At 36.9% G+C, this 22,438-nt stretch overlaps 2 protein-coding genes across 3 annotated transcripts in view; both read right to left on the bottom strand.

Moving 5' to 3' along the window:
• The window catches only part of mctp1b (multiple C2 domains, transmembrane 1b), a 28,402-nt gene extending 17,135 nt beyond the window's left edge, over positions 1 to 11,267 (bottom strand). For both annotated transcript variants that reach the window (XM_072658690.1, XM_072658691.1), the window contains exons 1-3: positions 10,879 to 11,267; positions 351 to 465; positions 103 to 245 (exon numbers count right to left, since the gene is read on the bottom strand). In XM_072658690.1, coding sequence (XP_072514791.1) covers positions 103 to 245; positions 351 to 465; positions 10,879 to 11,235 — 615 coding nt within the window. In that variant the 5' untranslated portion in view covers positions 11,236 to 11,267. The remainder of the gene's footprint in view (positions 1 to 102; positions 246 to 350; positions 466 to 10,878) is intronic.
• A 1,768-nt stretch (positions 11,268 to 13,035) lies between these two features.
• On the bottom strand, positions 13,036 to 20,890 carry septin5b (septin 5b). Its single transcript, XM_072658349.1, has 12 exons — positions 20,807 to 20,890; positions 20,592 to 20,602; positions 17,811 to 17,901; positions 17,641 to 17,727; positions 17,232 to 17,355; positions 16,709 to 16,843; positions 16,351 to 16,468; positions 16,146 to 16,247; positions 15,482 to 15,578; positions 14,836 to 14,971; positions 14,610 to 14,712; positions 13,036 to 14,215 (listed from the first exon to the last, which is right to left on the bottom strand). The coding sequence occupies exons 1-12, from the start codon at positions 20,844 to 20,846 to the stop codon at positions 14,153 to 14,155; spliced, it is 1,107 nt and encodes a 368-aa protein (XP_072514450.1). The 5' UTR covers positions 20,847 to 20,890; the 3' UTR covers positions 13,036 to 14,152.
• Positions 20,891 to 22,438: the final 1,548 nt, after the last annotated feature.

Raw genomic sequence — 22,438 nt, 5'->3', positions numbered from 1 at the left:
TGTCTCGACACAGGGTAGTTCAGATCTAAATCACGTTACTATCAGTTTTTTTATAGCCATTGTGAATTTATAAAGCATAATGCAACACTGCTTTTCCATTACCTTAATGTAAAGAGGCTCATTTAGGTTTTCTACTGGCAGGCAAAAGCTCTCATCCCACTCTGGATTAAGATTCTTATGGATGATCTTGCTGCGAAAAACTTCTTTCTTGCCTAATTTGAACTTTACATATGGGTCACTTGATCCTAAAGATGAAGAAATGGTATAATATTATGAAGTGTTTAGAGGTAGATTTTAATATGTCTTCTTTTTAGTGTATTGACATGCTTGATGAACAATAGAAGACTCACCTCCCCTGTCTCTTATTGCTAGATTATGACCTCTCTTCAGTAAAATGTCCAGCTTATACATTCCTGATCTTGGCAGCACAAGCTGTGTGTTATCATGTCCACTCGCTTTAATGTTCTATATGAGGAAGCAAATTATAGACAGTTATGCACAAGCTAATACATAAGAGTATTAATTAAAGTTAAGCAAAAACTGACATTTAATCTTCCTAGACAGCAATGACAGATATGTTGAATTTCAGAATTACATGAATTATTGTATTTTCAGCCAATTAACTACATTCATGCCATTTGACAGATGCACTTATTTAGAACAACTGTTTGACTATGTTACACAGGTAGAAAAATGCAGTGTTATGACTCTTATTGGTTTGGTGTACTTGCCACTGCAAGGAAACTGAATCATTACCCATTGTTATTGCAAAGTAATAAATACCATCACTTGCTGACATTTCTGTATGCTGTGTGTTTCCCAGTTGCTTACATATCTCGCAACATAATATCAATTAAATGCATCTATTGGTAAAAACATTGAATTTTAAATTTCAGTTTCTACTGTATCCCCAAAAAGTCTAATTAGCAACTGCTTATAATACAAACAACGTAGAAAGAATGGAGACGGTAGAGCAACAATAAACCTTCAAATAATTGCTTTACGCAAAGGTTGCTCTATATAGGAGAGGGAGCTGTGGCTAATTTTAAATGGTGATTACATGTAATCCTCTCAGCATGGCAGCTTTAGAATGTAGGAAGTATTATAGGTGTCTGCTTGCCAACCAACCAGTCTTGGTTCCAGTTAATCACCATGTTTGTCTTTGCACTTCACTTCCCCTTCTTTCCTAGTATCAATATGAACCTTTATATACACATGAATTGTTGTGGCTTTTCAACCATGCTTCAACATAATTATTTTTAAAAATAAATTTATGAAACAGGCCTGGACAGAAATGATGGTACCCAACTTAATTTTGTTGCACAACCTTTCGAGGCGATCACTGCAATCAAACGATTCCTGTAACTGTCAATGATACTTCTGCACCTCTCAGCAGGTATTTTGGCCCAATCCTCATGAGCAAACTGCTCCAGTTGTCTCAGGTTTGAAGGGTGCCTTTTCCAGGCAACATGTTTCAGCTCCTTCCAAAGATGCTCAATAGGATTTAGGTCAGGGCTCATAGAAGGCCACTTCAGAATAGTCCAATGTTTTCCTCTTGGCCATTCTTGGGAGTTTTTGGCTGTGTGTTTTGGGTCATTATCCTGTTGCAAGACACATGACCTGCAACTGAGACCAAGTTTTCTGACACTGGGCAGCACAGTTCTCTCTAGAATCACTTGATAGTCTTGAGATTTCATTGTACCCTGCACAGATTCAAGACACCCTGTGCCAGATGCAGCAAAGCAGCCCCAGAACATAACAGAGCCTCCTCCATGTTTCACAGTAGGGACAGTGTTCTTTCCTTGATATGCTTTATTTTTCCGTCTGTGAATATAGAGTTGATGTTCCTTGGCAAAAAGTTCCATTTTTGTCTCATCTGTCCATATGACTTTCTTCCAGAAGCTTTGGGGCTTGTCAACATGTAGTTTGGCAAATTCCAGTCTGGCTTTTTTATGATTTGTTTTCAACAATGGTATCCTCGTTGGTCATCTCCCATAAAGTCCATTTTGGCTCAAACAATGACGGATGGTGCAATCTGACAATGATGTTCCTTGAGCTTGAAGTTCACCTTTAATCTCTTTAGACGTTTTTCTGGGCTCTTTTGTTACCATTTGTATTATCCCCCTCTTTGATCTGTCATCACTTTTCCTCCTGCAACTACCTCCTGGGAGGTTGGCTACAGTCCCATGGATCTTAAATTTCTGAATAATATGTACAACTGTTGTCATAGGAACATTAAGCTGCTTGGAGGCTTGTCTTTAATTTTCTTTCTAATCTCCTGAGACAACTCTTTCCTTCGTTTCCTCTGGTCCATGTTGAGTGTGATACACACCATGTCACCAAACAGCACAGTGACTATCTGTAGCCCTATATATATAGGCCCAATGACTGATTACAAGATTGTAGACACCTGTGATGCTAATTAGTGAACACACCTTGATTTATCATGTCCCTTTGGTCACATTATTTTCAGGGGTACCATCATTTTTGTCCAGGCCTGTTTAATGAGTTTATTTTTTAAACTAATTCTGTTGAAGCATGGTTCAAATTCAATGTCGGATTTTTATTGGTTAATTTTCATAGCATTTTTATTTATTATTACTTTTGTCAGATTCAAGTTATTTCTGTGACCATTGTGGGTTTTTCTTTCATTAACCGAGGGGTACCAACAATTTTGTCCATGTGTGTCAATATATATTCTTTTGCTCATATACAAGTAGTTCGTCCACAGCTAAAACATGCAACATTTAATAGTCTAATATATCCCAGCTGAGATTTATAAGTTGGAACATACATGGCACTGGCTCTCAAGAGTAAAGGATCAAAGTAAGACATCAACCAGACATATGCTTCCTACAAGAAACATGTTTTTACAGCCAGTTACAATTCTAGGCAAAAAGGAATAACTATTTTAATTTATAAAAACAAATTGACATGGACAATTTATCACAATAAATTTTAACAAAAAAAACAACAACAATGTTTTTTACTGTTGCTAATCTATGGTCCAATTACTGATAACCCCTACTTTTTTAATGTATCCAACTCAATTGGTGGCAATTTTAATTCAGTTCTAGACCCATCTTTGGACTGATCAGCCTAGATCCACATTACATGTTACCACAGAAACAATAAAACAGTACATATAAAATTTAAAACATAAATTAAAAGAGATTGGGCATTCTTGCTACAGTCAAATAAAAGAAAGATGCAGAACACATTTTATCAAGAAAACAACAACAACAACAATTCAAATTAAAAACTTGTGGGAAAGGCTATGCAGGTACCTGAAGATTTTTTTTTTTTGCAAAAGCTTGAAAACTAGAAGACATAAATACTTTCCTAAACAATATAATATATATTTTTCCTAAATTAACAAACAACAAAACCAAATACTCAAAGAACTAATAGAGAAAAATTCATAGTGCTTTAAACAACAGTTCCCCACTCTATCCCACAGCTACAGACCTCTTTTACTTATAAACACAGAAACAAAAATGATAAGTAAAGCTTTAGCCAACAAAATTGAAACAGTCATCACCTAAACTTAATAATATGTTCAAAAAGCAACTTAATATACATAATACTTTGGCTTATATTAATCCAAAATACATTGGCTTGCAAAAGTATTTACATTTTGTCACTTTACAACCACAAACCTAAATGTATTTTATTGAGATTTTAAGTGATTTATATGTGAAAGTTGTAATGTGGTGCTCACTTACAGCGGGGTTTGAACCCAGGCCGCCGTGTTGGCAGGCCAGCGCGCTACTGAGTGAGCTCCCCCTGGTGGCAGGAGGAGGCCTTGCCCTAGAGCCACCCCTTACAAAATTAGCACATAATTGTGAAGTGGAACAATTTCTTTGGGCAGGTTTGCAATTGTAGAATATTTTTTCTCAATGCTCAAAGGATATTAGGATGTGTTTTTATTACCTAATCCAGCTTTAAACCTCTACACAAAACTGTTGAGTTCCTTGGTCTTTGTGATGTTTGTTCACTAGTGTTCTCTAACAAACCACTGAGGCCTTCACAGAACAGATATATTTATACTAAATTACACAGTTGGACTCTATTAACTAATTAAGTGACTTCTGAAGGCAACTGATTGCACTGGGTTTTATTCAGGGGTATCAAAGTAAAGATGGCTGAATACTTTTGCACATCACACTTTCCAGATTTTTATTTGATTAACATTTTTAAAACATTTTACCATTTTTGTTCCACTTCTCAATTATGTGCTATTTTGTGTTGGTTTATCACAGCACAGGCAAACATGTCCGCTCCTGAGGGAAGTGATCGTTTTTATCATCCCTCAAAAGAACTGAGTAAAATTGAAATAAATAACTCATCATCATATTGATTATTCAGTCAACTCATGCTTTAGCTGGAACGTCAATGTTTGTAAAGATGTTATTTGGTAAGTTCCTCTTTAGATTCTGTGTAATGGGTTTAATGGTGAGTCTGCATGTTTTATACACTTTAAGAGGTAGATATTCTTCTTATAAGTATTCTTTTAAAATGCAAAAAGTAACTTTATCTTTAATATTGCCTTTTTATTTTAGATTTAGGTTTTTTATACTGAATACAGATACTTCTCTGTGTTTGAATACATGTCCCCAATACATATTAATGATCTAAAGAGCAATCACAATGGCCATACCTGTGAGTGATAATGACTGATGCTATATAAGACATTGATGCTATATAGACCTATTTTTATATTTTTATCTCAGAAAGGTTCTCTACGCATTCAAACAGTCAGTGTCATATAGCCACCAGCTGTCATCTAGAACTACTGCCTTCAATACAGAACCCTTAAAACTGTTTAAGAGTGTAATACCTTGCATCTCATTATTAGTGATGGTAAATAAAGGCCAATGATGATACATGTTATCAACAATTGCTGAAAACTCTTATATAAAATAATATATATGCTGCTGTGTGATGACTCTTTACTCATTTACTTATTCCCAGAGTAAGCCCAATGTCTTCATAGTGTGTTCTGAGTAAACATTTATTTTCAATGTACACAAGACAATGCATTAACTGTTGTCTGTGGTACACCATACGATCCAGATGTTGTAGAAAAAATAGGTTGGAAAACTGAGGTATTCCTTTACTATATACATAACCACATGTATACCCATTAATAACCCATTATTCTTAAACAAGTATATCTTATATAACATATGTACACAAACCAGTTACAAGATAGACACTAGTTTTGGCTTTCTTTCTCACTTTCTCAACACACTTTCCTGTGGTTTTGAGTCTGCATCTCTTGTTGAGAGTGCAGTCAGTTTTGTTATAAACAGTGGCAGGCTTCCTGCTCCTTTCACACTGTCACAACCCCAAAAAAATACTTAGATCAGCAGCTGTCAAACAGTGTTGCACTAGTGTGGAAAATGAGACATAATATTTAAAGACATTTTTTCTGAAGTGTCTTTAAGGTTTCTTTGCTCAGTCTAACAGAGTACCAGTCAATGTTATTTAAACATATTATACATTTATATCCATCAAAGGACTTAGCACTTAACAAGATGCCACCATCTGACTCCATTGTAGGGATGGTGTGAGTTGACAGGCAAAATTATAACATAAAAGCATAGTTTAAAAAATCTTTAAGAACTAATTTTCAAATTAACGTAACTTTGCTGCTCTGTTAAAAACTACTTGTTTCTGAGAACATGCTCTATTTTTAATGGCATAATAATTACTACAAGGTCAAATTGCTAAGTAAATAATGCTTAAATGAAGTTTCAAGTAATTAACAATATTTTACACTTTTAAGAGAGACATGACAAGCATGAGTAAGGAGATAAATGGCCATTAGGGCTGCTTAAGGAGCATAAGGATGTATCTTCAGTTATCATAGCTACACATCACTTAGACATTTTAAGACAATCTTCTGCATAATTTTTTTTTTACTTTCTTAACATAGTTTAGTCTGTAGTTCTTTTAACATATTAAAGTACTGTGACTAGGCCTACAAAATACAGTTACGTCTAACCTTACTCTGAAAAATCTGTGAATGGTTACCTTATCATATATTAAAATTGAATGTTTAGTGGTATTTTTCTTTTTTAGTCATTCCAAGTTTTACCATTTATTATTAGTGCCAAATTTTCAAGAGATCATGAGTTTGAATCATTGTGATGCAGCAGTCCTCCATGCCCCCCCCCCCGATATGAAAATGCAATTTCATCTTATCACCCAGCAATACTTAGAGACTAGACTACTTGAAATGTAAACTTAAACTATAAAACTATAACTTAAAATATACCTTTTTTGACTTTTCATTGATTGCAGTGTACCATCAGTGCATGGGTGTATAACTGCATAATGATTTAAGAGGTTCAATAAAAATGCTTGCAGATCGCTCCATACTATGCCCCTGTCTATCCTACAGGGTGTGGTAATGTACACGTGTGCACATTTGTACACTTGCACAAGCAGCAGTTACACAATTGATGATAACATTTTCAGAGGGTTATGTTGTACTTTTGATAAAATACAAAACCAGTTTAGACAGATGCTATGATAGATAAACAAAGACTTTAGGTTCTGCTTTCAAAGTAATAGCATAGGATATGAGACATGAGACAGTGTGTATAGTCAAAAAGGAACACAAGTTGTTAAAGGTGCTGCGTGTTTTCATTTTAAGGTTATTTGAAGAGCTTCAGAGATGACTTCAGATAAACATTTACGTTTTAAGATTAAGTTTTAAACATTCTTTAACTAGCAAATTCTATTACAGCTGCTGTTTCTAAATTGAATTCAAAAGAATAAAAAAATTGTGGCCACAAATGTACACAGAATAAGCATGCAAACACTAAGTGAGATGTTTTGAGCAAAATTCCAACAGTTATACCTACATGTAGATTTTTCTATTTTTTCTGACTAAAAGAAAAAACCAACCAATATTTTTGACCATTAAATAAATGAATGTATAAGATCTAATATATTATAATAAGATAAGATAATATATTTATATCACAATCACACTAGAATGACTATCCACTTAACCAGGTAGACAGCAGTTTGACAGTGCCAAATTCTGATCACCAGGTCCTTGTGACGTTACTAAATTAAAATATCATGCTCACCAATACGAAGTGACAGCATCAGAGAATATGAAAAAACACAAGGCGTTGACCCTGAGAAAACCCCAAAAATACAGCAGCATTTCAGCAGCCAGATGATGCAGTAGTTTTCCAGCCTTAAGCAGCAGTATTCAGCAGTGCTTTTTCATACAGAGTCCAAGGGGAGCATGACCAAGAGAACCCATATCCAATTTCCATGGATATGTTGGTAATTCTCAATGCTTCCAAAGGTCCAAGAAAAAGCGTACAGCTTTGGACAACTCCAGAAAAATACTTTTTCACACATTCATAGTTGCAATGAGTAAAGGAAGGCCAGCACACAAAATGAGCAGAGGAGTGTATGTGGCATTGCAAACTAGACCACAGCAGTCGGTTTGTGTCTAATCTGTACCATAGAGCTTGATTAGTCGCAGTTAATCCAGTGATGTAAATAGCCAGGGAAGAGCTGAACACTGTCTTGACAAAGCCTTTTTAATTGCTATATACTGTACTTACTACAGTTACAGATATTGAACATGTCTTAATTAATGGTAAATAGGTAACCATACCTGTCAAGAGGTTGTAGTTTATCTTAGGGCTACATTTTGAGTTTCAGTTTCTTAAAATAATTCTGAAGTTTTGACACAGTGGCTGTTGACTCAACTGATCACCTATGGAAAACTGATCAAAAGCATTGATGAAAATAAGGAGATTTTCTGTTATCTTTTCAGATCCTGCAAAATTCCCATCTGAACAAAATGTTTGGAGAGTCAATATCGACAAGAACCTGGTAGTTTAACTTGTCATACTGGATCCTGAAAACAATTTGACTATGCACATTTTGACTTCACCATATTAAGCTTAAATGCATTTAGATATTGTGTGAAACTAATGTATTCAAAGGAGATGCTAACAAATTCTCATACTTATCATCACATATTTCCTACTGACCTCCATATTGAAGATTATCCCCTGGTAGGCCTGGAGAAGTAGCAGCAGAATTCTGTGCAGTCGGAATAGGAAATGACAAGTGTCTACTTTTGCAAGACTTTCTGTTACTATCAGACATCAACAAAAGTAGTATTTTGCAACTGAAAGTGTAACCAGTCATTGTTGTGTACCAGCTGACACAATGTCATTTCATTCTGCTAATGCATTAGAAGGGAAAACCTTTTTATGCTGGTGGCATTCAAATCCAACCTACGTGAAGTTCAGTTTTAGCTAGGCTAAATCAAGGGCTTCATTAGTCGCATAAAACACATCAAAGACCCGGACTGGCTAAGGATTTGTTGACTGTGGCGAGAGAGTTGTCCAAACAGTTCAGAGAAGAGATGGTTGCTTTTCGCAAAGGATAGGAAAAATAGCAAAGCACTGAACAAGAGATACAGTTGGAGGTTTGCACGTTCAAAGTTAAAGGAACACTGACTACACTACCTGAACATGGCAGTAAGAGGTAGTTATCACAGGCACACCAGAGGTAGGTAGTTAAAAGCCCTCAGTAACAGCAAAAACCTGCAGCAGGATTTGGTGGCAGCAGGCACTGAGGTTATTGTCAGACATAGTTCTGAAACTTGCTACCAGCGTTATGTTTACTGCAAGATTAAACTGTGTTTTTCTACATTCTTAAGGCTGACCTAAGAATGTAGCAAATACAAACAAATACAACGCAAATACAACGACCACAACAACAACCGCATAGCAACTGTCACGCCCGCGCCGCCGTGCCCGCCCCAGGGGCGGTCTCGGGCCGCGGCTCACAGGCAATCTAGAACTCCCCCTTCAAAGTCTTGTCATGTTCATGTCATGTTTAGTTATGTTCTGGACTTTTATGTTGAAAAGGACTCTTGTGTTGACACCCATCGTCGCCATCTTGGTTTTAGGTTGTGTTTGTCATGTGTCTGTTCATTGTTTGGTTTATGTGTTACACCTGTGGGCTGGTGTATTTAAGGAGGGCTAGTGTCAGCTGCCGGTGGCCGAGGATTACCCTTAGTGCACCGCATGCACCCTGGTTATTGAGTTCACGGTAGAGACTCAGGATTCATCGGTCTAGTCTGTAGAGTCCATCCTCGTACAGAGGACTCTTTCAACCTAGCTAGCTTAGCAGGGAAAGCTAACTAGCTAGGCAGCTCTCGTCTCAGGGTCCATTAGGGAGCTACTGCAGGTCTGCGGCGATCTCTCGCCAAGCTTCATAGGTTCAGCGAGCTTGGGTCCAGGAGCTCCGGGAGTGAGCGACTCTCCAGCTCGTTTCAGCAGTTAGCTCTCCTCATCGTCGGACCGGATCAGCTGTCTAGTCTAGTTCAATGCGCCTGACTAGCGCTACTCTTTATGTCCTAGTTTTTAGTTTTTCCAAGCTCGGCTTGGAAGTTTATGTTTCTGAGTAGCGGTATTGGCTCAGCCCCGGCAGCTAGCACAGCCCTAGTGCCTCACCAGCCCCAGGTGTGTTCTTTTGGTTTGCCCAGTATTGGTTGTCATGGTTGTTGTTTCTGTTCCTCCTTATCCCTGGTAATCATTGCTGCATTTCTGTTTTGTTTACGGTTTATTGTGATCAATAAACTCTCTCGCCTTGGTCCATCCCCTGCGAGTGTTCACCCATTCTTGTCAGACCGTGTGGATCATGACAGCAACTACCTGGGACATCATAACAAGCATCTAACAACTACTTAGAAACATAGCAACCACCTCAGGTACCATAGTAATCACTTAGCAACCGATATAGCAACTACTTAGCAACACCAGTAAACGTTTCAGTAAACACATTTTTCTTGTTTACATATACACTGTGGAAATGTATTGGTTAAGCAATTTATATGGGCTTTTTAAGAACAGTAGAATAAATTTAAATAAACAATACTCATTCTAGAGGGACACAAAACATTCATTGTTACATAATTTTAAACCATCAGCTGAGCTACTTCGTGTTAATCATTGGTCAGTGTCGGTGAAGGGTGTTCATATTTTCTATACTCTATTAAACCCAAACAGAACTAATTCAATTTGCTGATGAAAGCTACCTGCCTCTGACCAGTTACCTGCCTTAAGTTCCTGGCAACCGCCACACTCCTTCAAACTAAACCTCTGTGTCATCCTGATACATCAACACTTATGGTATGGTATATGACCGATTGAGCATTACTATTACTTATATCAGTACATCTGAGCACAACAGGTGCTTAACCCAAGCCACGTGCCTCATATTTGATACATATTTGAGTTGTTTAAACTCAATAAAATTATTAATTAAAAAATAAAATCAGATGTTTTCTGCCCCCTGGTGGATTATCTGTGCGTTGCCTGCACCAGAAAAACAAATAAACATTTTTAAGTAACATTTTAAAGGTAACTCAAAATATAAGGGGTAAACCAATTTTCCGTTCAATATATTTTACTTTGTTTAAAAATGTGCTGTGAGCAAATATGATCTGTGTTATTTCATATTTTTGTAATAATTGGTCAGATGGTAATTCGGTGGATTATTTGATTGTTTAGGCTTTAAAGATCAAATCAAATGTATTTGTAAAGCGCTTTTTACACCTGAAGCAGCTTTACAGAATCAGTAATCAGTAGAAAGACCAACTAGTTTTTCTAACGAGATCAACAAGATTTTTTTAAAAAGATTGCTTCGCTTATTGTCAAATTATAAGACTTTTTTTAATCCTTAAGAATTTTAATCCTTAAGAACTTCATTTAACATTAATTTGCCCCTAATATTTTTTATTAAACTTTGAATTAGAAAAAAATTAAACTCCAGCTTTCTTCACTCAGACCATAGTCAGCCTGTCTCTGATGGACCGCTCACCTCGCTATTCTCTGCCAGCTGTTCCTGCACATCTTCCAAACGGGAGACCCCCGGGAGGATCGTGAAGTCAAGCAGAGGTGAGCCGTTGGGTTCCGGCCAGGTCTGCAGCTGGCCAGATGAGCTGCTCTCTTCTGCGAGCTCCTCGTTTGGACGTGTAGCTCGAAGGTCTGGTTCGGAGGAGGAGATGGGGCGCACCCCATCAGTCTGCTTTCTCTTCTTCAACAGCTTCATCAGTCCATCTTTCAACTCCTTCTTGCTCGGCTTGGGGCTCAGAGACAACTTGGGCTTGGCTTGGCTTGATCTCCATAAGGTCCGCTGGAGGAAGGGGGAGCCAGCGTGGTCCCGTTTCTCCTCCATCGCTTCGCTGCTGGTGACAAGCTGAGGTAGGGTGTGATAGATGCGAGCTAAACACACTGAATCAACTGCTAGCTGTTCTCTCACATATAATTTTTTTTAAACACACGTGGTTTGGAGTTCTGGTGTCAGCTGACATTAGTCATACTGTCAACTCTGCTGCTAGACTTTTATATTTACTTCTATAGACAACTGGCATGTACAAAAATCTAAAAAGGCCATAAGTTAATTACATTTATATTTTAGCATCACCATCATTATCACATCATTCTTTTTTTTAAGATAGGGTTTACAATGAGGGGAACCATCGTTTACAATGTATCCAAGGGCCACAACAAAATAAGATTGATAAAACAAAGATTCCAAAGTACAGATAAAAAAGAACAATACCAATCACAAACAATAAGAAATATAACAATATAAAGGATAAGAATCAGACTATCTGGAATACCAAAGCAATCACTATTCCAAGGGTGTAGAATTGGGTACCAATATCTAGCGACTACTGAATTGTCCCTAGTAATAATTCAGTTAAAAAATGGAACAACGGTTCATCAGTGTCACTATATTTAGTAAACAAACGCTTAACAGGCCGCCTCCTCTACTACGAGTCTCGTCACCCTGACCCACAACGCTAACAGGACTGGCTTTGCAGTTTCTTGCTACCGGATGAGGAGCTGTGGTTGTAAGAAGCGCCAAAGCTCTGTCAACTCATTTAGATGTGCACGTAGGCCAAGTGAGAGACATCGCTTCTCGTATTGACTCAGCAGAGAGGCAGTAGAGGCAGGGTTACAAATAAAGACCAATTGATGACTGAATTCAATACGAAAATAAAGCGTACAAGTCAATCACTGAATAGAGTTGTTTTCCAGTTATGAATGTTTAGATGTTCAATCATGAAGTACAGAAAGCTAACTGGGCTGCCGTTGTTTAATATAATCACAAATGTGTAATTATCGTATCAGTATCGTATCCCTGCACTGGTTACCAGTTAAATTCCGTATTGATTATAAAATACTCCTTCTGGCATTTACACTAAACGGTTTGGCCCCACAATATCATGGGGAACTTCTTAAACCATACAATCCATTGCGTACACTGGCCTTCTGTCGGTTCCTTGCTTTAGGAGAGTCAACGCTGGAGGAAGAACTGATTTTATAAAGCTCCCCAACTCTGGAATAAACTTCCCATTGGTGTTCGGGACACACTTTTCTGTGTTTAAATCTAGATTAAAAGCCTACCTTTTTACTGAAGCTTTCGGGTAATCCATCAATCCAATGTACTGTTATCCTTGCTGATGTAACTTGTATGAACACTAACACGTTTGTACTGTACTGCTCTCTGTTCACAGGTTCCTGATCAGTACTGCAGTCTATCTAATCGACTTTCTTTACAGGCCGTACATCAGGCTATAAACTCCCAAACGCATCTTTTCCCCCTTTCTTTTTTCTCCCCTATATGCTGAGCTGCCCCCTGCTGTCTGCTTGCTGCTGATACAAGTCTATGACACCCCCTCCCCCTTTTTTTTTCAAAATTTAGTTTTGTTTTGTTGTTGTTTTTATTCATGTTTTGATCGTTATTATTATCTGGTGTCGATCTTAGGAGAATGGGTTCCCATTTTGATTCTTGGTTACACAGTAAGTATTGTAAATGAAAAAGAAAAATCCTTAATAGGTGTTATAATAGTGTTCACTTATGTGATCTCCAGAGATGACGATTGGGTAGGAACAAGTTGGACCATAATTCAATCCTCAAAAATCAAGGGTACTAAAATATGTTTCCTAAAATTAACAAAAGTCCATGAAAGATGTGAAACAAGGCTTTTATTTTTCTTAAAAAAAAGAGTGAAGCATAACAGCTGGTGTTTGGCATGCAGATGAAATACTTAACGCAGACTTCAGCTTTATATTCAGAAAAAAATGCTTTGTATTTGACTAAATGTCTCATTATTTAAACCTATACCAAACCATATACCACTAATAATGAAATATCTCCAAAAGCAATCTAACAATATAACAAAGGCAAACAAAACTTTTCTTCATCAGTGATTGTAGTAAAGTGCAAAAGGGTAGACACTGTCATATCAAACCAGACTTACAAACCAATATTACATTTTGCTTAGCTATTTATCATCAGAGGAAAATATATACAAAGAGTGACAAAAAATGGTTCTTTGAAAGAGAAAGACAAAACAGTCTCTGTTGCATGGGAATTTTTTGTTGGTATATTTTGACCGTATGGGTTGTCAACCAATAAAAAGGTTTACAGCATACAGAGCATATACGTGTGACATATGTACAATTTAATATTAAATGTAAATAAATAACAATGTGTAATATAACCAGATGTCGAGGAAGTAAAGCCTTATTAGGCTTATCTGAAAACACAAAAAACTGCTACAATACTACAACCAAGAATTATAATAATAAAATAGTGAAAGAACTCCACACTCCATACATAGATACATGATCTTGCATTGTTTCTCTCTATCTCATCCACTCACTTACTTATTCTATTATTCTTAAAGAAAGAATGCACAATTAGCATTCACTGAATAAATTAGGAGAAAGAATGAACCACTTAAATTAATCCACTATTAATATAACTGTCATGAACATTTGTCTTAAGTACCATTTCAAGTGTAAGAATGACAAAAACTCCAATCTAAAGAAGAAGTGCAATTAAATATTATATCCAGACATAGAACTTCATTTTAGACCCCTGTTTAACCTCTAGAAAATGACCATCAGTCAAGCCTATAATTGTACATTGTACATTTAAGTCTTCTCTGCTTTTATGAGTGGGTGTCTACATGAAGGAAAATGCAGATGAGGACAAATTTACTTCTTCTCATTTCTAGTTCTTGCCACAACTTTTTCTACTTGTTTCCACAAACATCAAATTACTGCAGTGCTGTACTTTACAAATCCTGCTCATGCATCTGCTGTTGCATTTTCTGAAGCATCTCCTGCATCCTCCTCAGCTGCATATACGAAAGAAAGACAGAAATGAAAAGAGAACAGAATTTTCACACATTGTTCACATATTCTCTCCGTAGCTTTTTTCCTTTTTCAAACTGTTCCTCATATAAACGTTGGGCTCTCAGAAAACAAAACATAATTTATCTCAGAAACCTTATCTTACATTGAATTAACAAATGCTACTTTACCTAAAGATCTGTTGAAACACTAGGCGGTCCTTGTGACCACAGCTCCTGACATCTGTCTCTCCATAACAAACTTTCTTTCAAAGTCAAGGTTCCCTGTGCCATTTTAATCCAGAATCTGTTTCATTAGGCAAAATGCTTTATAAGCTTTTAGTGTGAAATGGCCTTTTTCTTAAGTTAAGTTCTTAAGCTTGTAACTATTTTTCCCCACCTCCTCGTCCTTCATTTTGATCAGCTTCTCTGTCTCCACATCAGGAGTTGAGAGTTGTAGGATAGGAATAGGGCTCTCCACACGGTTGTCCTGAGTCAGTTTGCTAAAGAAGATGCAAGCTTATATTAATCCACTACAAACATCTTCAGCCTCACTGAACATGTATGTAGTCAAGTAAACGCTTTTTGAACACGAAAGAAGGATAAAGTGGAATAATGAACTGTACCTTGTCATTTGCTGAATGCACTGAGCTCTGTAGTTTTCATAGTGAACATCACAAGTGATGTCCTTCAGGTCATGCATGTGTGTACGGATCAGCATGTTCCTTAGCTTGACAAAGTCACAGTGGGACTGATTCTCCACTGTATCAACACACACACATATATATACACTTAAAAACCTGTAAAGGCATGTAAAATTAAAGGCAGAAGAATACAATTCTTCAATTTTTTAATAAACATTACATTTTTATTTTCATCTTTTACAATTTAATGTTATTCTATGTAGCTGCTTAGATGAGCACATGGCTGCTGATTGTTGGGACAGGGTTTGAGGAGCCAGAGTACAACAAGCTGGATCTTAAACAATTTGGAAGCTCAAATCTATTGGGCTTGCCAAACTTTTGCATATGTACTCCTGTCACTGTACAAAACATCCACATTCACTAATCTTGCTTTACATGTTCCATATAAAATGTTTCATGGCTTATGAAGACCAGTTCACCTTCTACTTACTAAACTATTCACAGTAATATATATTTTATAATGATTCAGTACAATGATTGGTATTCAAGTATTTCTCCTACACATCAAGTTGTAAACGTCCAAGTCTGATAATAGTTAATCATATAAATGTTCAGATGCAGAGCTGACCTTCAACAATGCCCCATGGGTAGAGTCTCCCTCTTATTCGCTGACCTCGAGCCTCCACCACAGTGTTACTGCCAATCACAGCAAATGGAGTGCTCTCCTGACAAACAAAGCACAGAATAAATCTTAGTAACCACACATCATTACACTAGACTGGTAGATAGTAGTAACTAAACTAATATATATAATATTAATTGCATTAAACTTGTTTAGTGATTTAAAAAAAATGAAACAAATAAACTGAAAGTAACCACAATAAAATCTTGCAACAAAATCTTCTATTTCCATAATAATATATAATATATAAATATACATAATAATAATTTCACATGTACAGAATTACATTAAAATTCTAAACTTTAATGAAACTTAATATGACAAGATTTTATTCCAGTTCATTTTGGAGCCTTTGTATTTAAAGGCTCCAAAATGAAAAATACATAAATCATAATCATAATCATAAAATGCTGGCAACCAGCATTTTCAAAATATATAAAACGTAAAAACCCAATTAAAAGAACATTTACAAATTACAAGACACTTGGCAAAGATCTCACGCTAACTGGCCACAAACATTTTGTGTTATATTAACCTTGGATAGGTTTTATTTTTTTATCTAATGGGTCAGTAAGTGTATTACAACAACAACTGAGAATGCAGTACAGACCTTCAGCTCTCGGTCCTGCTGCTTAAACTCATCGTCCTCGTCTGAGTCACAGTCAGGGAACTGATACACTTTGATTCCAAACTTCTCAATCTCCTCTCTCACCTTCAGCACAAGGTTAAAACAGACAAATCTACGCATCAAATCAGTAACCAGATGTTAACTTTATTCATATAAAAAGATGCAAATTTGAGCGTGTGAGTGTTACCCTGTCCTTCATCTTTCTCATCTCTGTTGGCATCAGGCAGTCAGCCTTGGAAATGAGTGGAACCACATTGACCTTTTCCTGAAGTGCCTTTATGAACTCCACGTCTACTGGCCGCAGCCTGGGGTATGAAGTAAACAGACGGAATGTTCTGTATGCTTTTAATTGATTTTCTGAAATAAAATCTCAGCAAAGCTTTATTTGATGCTTTACACAAATGCCTTTAAATAACTACAAATAATGATTTGAGACAAGCTGAAGTAGATTTCCCCTGACTGATACTTGATCTTCCTAAAAAAAATCCTGGAAATCCCTTCATCTTCCAAAATACAAGTAAATAGTTTTGCATCAAGTGGCATACCCATGTCCAAAAGGTGGGATGAAATACAAGCAGCAATGAACACGGTTGTCCTGGATGTTCTTTCTGTTTAGCCCGCTTTCATCCCTGAAGTATTGCTCAAACTGCTGGTCAATGTAATCAGTGATGGGCTTCCAGCTAGAGAGTTGGATATACACATCATTGGTCATGAATTTAAAAGGATAATAAATATATATAGATAAAGATATATATATATATATAGATATAGAACAATTTGTCATTTACAAAAAGAGCTTTTTTAGCACATTGATACAGTAACTAGCACGTTTGTGTAATTTGCATTTAATGAGCTGTTGGCTAAAATGTGCAAGATTTAATACTGCAGATGCTGTGTGTGGCAGTCACAACCACAAAAAATATATAATATACTTAGCATAACATTGTGAATGAGACCACAAACATAATAAGTGCTTTTATATAGAGTGTTAGAAAGCACTGAGGTTTTCTTGTGATTTTTACTCTCCACTAATTTTACTTCTAAACAGGTTCCTGCAGATCTGCGTACCATTCTGTGTTGTTGACAGCATCACCAAAGCCTGGAGTGTCCACAATGGTCAGTTTTAGTTTCACTCCTTTCTCCTCAATGTCAACCGTGTGCTTGGTAATTTCGACTGTCTGGTTTATCCGCTCTAGTAGTCAAAAAGATTGTGGGGAAATTGTCAATCTCAACCCAGTGAGAGTTCAAATGAAGTATTAGTACCTACTAAGAAATAACTAATATTGATATTGACAAAAATAGATATCATTATGCTAAAGCAGCTGCAACCTCAAAAGTGTGTTTTCAGCAAGCAGTTTCTTTTTTTAAGTACAGTGAAACACTATGGATTTATGGTCTGCACTAATGGACTGTATGACACAGAAGCAGTAGACAGATTTGTTTAAGAAATACTGAAGCTCCCAAATCTATAGCAAACCTTCAGCATTCAGCAGCTTCCTATCCTTGTGAAGATCTGTGAGGAACAAGCTATTCACCAATGTAGACTTTCCCAGACCTGACTCCCCTGAAACACACATAACAACAGTCTCAATAAAAAAACATCTCAGCTTAAGTGTCTGTGGCAAGAAAACACACAGCAATTCTCACCGGCCACCATCAGGGTGAAGTCAAATCCCTTCTTCACAGATTTCCTATGAACCTGGTTTGGTAGGGTGGCAAAACCGACATATTCTTTCTCCTGGGTTAAAAAAGACAGAATATGCACAGAACATACAGGATTGACAAAATGTTGTGCACACCCAGGCAAATTATCTTATTATTAGTCTGTATTGGCTTGTGAAAACACTTAAAACTACTATATAGACTCAATATATTAGCATTAATGCAATCAACAAACTTATATCCAGGAAAAAGTAAGAAGAATTACTTTTTTTTTAAGTTGAGCTAGTTAGAGGAACAAATGTTTGGGTCCAGATTTCTCAGCCATTGCATAAATGCAATTGTTTAGCTCCACCCCCAGGACACCAAATTTCATTTATGAAGCACTGATTTCCAAAACTATACTGGGTAGTAAGTACAAATAATACTTCTTTAGGTATCTTCTTTGGGGAAACATTCAGAAACATTGAAACATATTCACATAAATAAAGCTTTCATGTTTGTGACAGTGATGCCCTTCTCCTGTAACAGAAAGACAGGTCAAGATGAAAGTGTTTTTTTTTAAATACTACAATGTAATGGAAAACAATTTTACACTGTCAATATTTACAGTTCTTCTTTTAAACAGAAGCACTGAACACTTACATTCTGCCTATCAGATAATTAAATTAGGTACAGCCCTGTAAGCACTGGATGTTTCAACAACTGTTTTAAATGCTTGTTTAAAATAATTTTGGTACTCAGAACTGTAAAACTACACTTGGTATAAAAGGTAAAATACAATTCTGGTATCATCTGCTATCACCTCTTTTGGGGCAGCCTGGAGGTTTTCTGGTAGCTGGACACTACAGCACCGTAGTGGAGAGAATGTTAGAGAGAACCCTCTAAACAGTGCACTTCCACATTTAACCTATTACAAATATAATTCTCTTATATAAAATAGTGTCCCAGTCATGTTGTATCTTCAGACTTGTGTTGCATCATATATGCACAGCATTATGTTTATTACCTTTAGCAGCAATCATTATGTTGCCATTTTGCACCATAAAATGGTGCAAGGTGAAACAATTGAAAATGATATACAAGGGGATGTGATTAGTCAAAGACTAATGTTATTACAGTTCTTTATTATTATAATATAAAACAGAGGGTCTCAGAATAGTTATCACACACGAATAAAACAACACTATAGGTCCAAATGTTTGTGAATACCCCTTTTAATGAATGATTTTTTAATAATACCCTGGATTTCAGAAGAAACAATGAATGAGCTGGTGTCTCAATACTTTTGTAAAACTTATTATATATTTGTACAAAGCTTCAAATATCACCTAGTTTACATATCATTACAAAAAGTATTGTAGACATAATGTCTTAGTTATAATTTCTATAACCCAACTGTACTGAACACCAGAAGAAGATTATCGACAACCTCCACAAAAAGGGTATAGAAAGTCATTGCCGAAAAGCAATAGAGATGATCTGAAGGCCACTATCAAAGCAAGCTCAGCTTCAATAAAATCTCAGCATTGCCACAAGCTCATTGCATCTATGCCATGCTGTATTGATGCAGTAAATTGTGGTAAAGGAGCCCCAGTGATCGTATAAATGAATATACTTATCACAGGTTGGACATTTCTGTATTGTACATCCTTTTCTGTTTGATCTAATGAAATATTCTACAAATACTGATCAAAAGTAAAACCAAAAGTCTTCAAATATCACTTCACATGTAATTAAAATATATGAAAGTGTACCTTTTTTAAATTCAATTATGAACTAAAATGAACTTTACTGAATTTTAATGGTATTGTTTGAGATGCATAATTCTGCCAGTTGACTTTTTATATATTTTTTCTATTATAATGACACTACTAAACACCTTTAAATTGTTTTTTTTGTATGCCTTGTATCTACAGCAGTGGTTCACAAACCAGACCTCATGGATCCCCAGATAACCACAAAAAAACATAACTCACAACACATGCAAAACGTGCACCATTTGAATGTCCCTAAAGACGGGGTTGACAACCACTGGCTCACAGGACTAAACAAAATCTTCACTGCATCACACAAATATTGGATTTTATTTTTTATCACAGACTGACTGACAGTCAGTTCTTTTGCTCAGAAGGAAAAAAACATGAGCATGATGGGAGAACTGGGAAGGGTTCCTGTAAATGGCTTTCTGCCACAAGAGGTATACAATGTATATAACAGGCACATGCTAAATATTTCTTTTTTATATTTTTTATATGTGGCAGCAATTTGCACAGAACGTGTACTTCTATTTCATTTACACACAGAAAATGCAGCAACACACTTATAAAATGAATGAACTGTGTAATATTACATCAGTTTTGCTGACATAAAAATAAGCATGTAAGAGACGTGAAGGAGACTGCAGTTGTTTAGATATAAGCAGATTTTAAAATCACCTGGCCAAACAGATTTGTGATATATGGGTCAGTAAAATGAATTCACATCTGAACAGCCTTTATGTCATAAGTAACAACCTAATTATTTATAGACTGTTTCTCCTCAATCCTGGGGTACTGTTGTAACCTACATTGCTCCATTGAACTACTTACCATCGGATTTGTAACCCATTTTTAAATGCAATTCTGCACAATTCGGACAGAAACGGAGACGAGATTGGTGTGCTTATCGGGATCGCGCACTAATGCAGAACTAATCAGCAATAACCATCAACACAGTCTACATTTAATTGTATTTGAATTGATGGCATAGTTAGTGTTGTTAGCTTACCTCCCCGTCCTCTGAACAGCATCGGATAACATTAGGTATTCAAAAATGATGCCCAAGGCAAGTGGAAATGGAGACGCCCAGCATTTCATGAACGAGAGAAAGGAGAGAGAGTGTTATGCTTTATAACAAACTACGGCTTTTAAAATGATCTTCTAAAACATTTCTGTTGATTCCACGAGAACCATCCGTCAGCACATGTCTTTTTTTTTTTTTACCTGATTTTACAGTCCTCTTGTACCTGCTGTTGGTCGTCATTATTGCCGAGGTCTCGTTCTGTTTTTTTCACCACCCGTTTTCTATTAGGTCCCGCCTCCTGAGCATGGATTGGCAGGTTGCTCATACCCACAAACAGCACTAACCAATCCCAGTGCAAGAGGCTAAACTCTTCCAGCCAATCATTGTGAGGAGACGCGATGAACGTGTGGTACACGACCTATTTTTAATGTATTCAGCCGCTGCTTTGTATAGGCTAGAATGGTGCTGGCACAGATATAGACAAAAATAAGTGAGACAGACGTCCCTTTAAGTGGTCATAAACATTAAAACATATTACCGTTACACAGTAGGCATGTCAACGCCAGGCGGCGGTATAGCATTATACGACACTATTGTGAACAGGAAACCGTTTCAATATTTTCGTTGCCCCTTTCTGTCACTTTAGTTAAGGTTATATGTAGTCAAGTCAAGTCAAGTCAAATTTATTTGTAAAGCGCTTTTTACAGCTGTTGTTGTCACAAAGCAGCTTTACATAATTAGTAATTACACATGTAAAAAGACATGGAGAATCCAAGACCCCCAGTGAGCAAGCGAACAGCAACAGGGGCAAGGAAAAACTCCCTCAGAGCTGGAGGAAGAAACCTTGGGAGGAACCAAGACTCGGGAGGACCCATTCTCCTCTGGTCAGAACAATTTATAAATTTGTGATAAAAGTTACCAAACCATCTATACTGTTGAACTGCTTTGATCATAATCATAATTCAATAATCATGGTGTAGTATAACTTAATATAGTCATGGCAGTGATGGTCAGAGTAATGATAGTTAATAGTGGTAATATTAATAGTGGCAGATCCATTTAGGTTTTAACATGGTCATTAGACAGGTAGCAGTGGTAGGAGGTCTGGCATGGGTGGTGGTGGGGGCAGGGCCTGCTGGTAGGTGGCAGCTGGTCTGACCCAGGTAGAGGGGACCTCAGCGGGCAATTTTTCAGCAGGTTGGGCTGGGTGACCATTTACTCAGAGAAGGTAAAGAGACAGAGTTAGTTCTGAGAGGATTTTATGGAGAGCATGGAATGTTGAGCAGTATCAGAGTGTGTCTGACAACTCTGGCAGGTCTGACTATAACAGCCTAATTAAAAGGAGAGAGCCAGAAGGTAACACAGACACGGGAGCTCCCTGAAACGCTAGCGTCCATCTGCTCCACCGTCCACAAACCTGAGTGATCACGTGCAAGCAGCGAGACGACAGCTCCAGCATCTCGGTGTACTACAATTCCCTGTGTACACGATCCCCTGGAACTACAACCTTTATCTAAGGGAAACATTTATTACCAAAAGCTAAACTAAACAGATGTGTTTTTAGCCCAGATATAAAGATTGAGACTGTGTCTGAGTCCCGAACATTATCTGGAAGGTTATTCCAGAGTTGGGGGGCTTTATAAGAAAAGGCTCTTCCCCCTGCTGAGGTTTTCAGAATTTTGGGAACTACTAAGAAGCCAGTACCCTGAGATATAAGTATTCTTGATGGTTCATAATATGTAATAAGATCCCGCAGGTACTCAGGAGCGAGGCCATGTAGGGCTTTATATGTTAATAGAAGAAATTTGTAGTCAATATGGAATTTAACTGGG

Source organism: Salminus brasiliensis, chromosome 16 (assembly GCF_030463535.1).
Source record: "Salminus brasiliensis chromosome 16, fSalBra1.hap2, whole genome shotgun sequence".
Taxonomy (NCBI): domain Eukaryota; kingdom Metazoa; phylum Chordata; class Actinopteri; order Characiformes; family Bryconidae; genus Salminus; species Salminus brasiliensis.
This window is presented reverse-complemented; position numbering and strand designations above follow the sequence as displayed.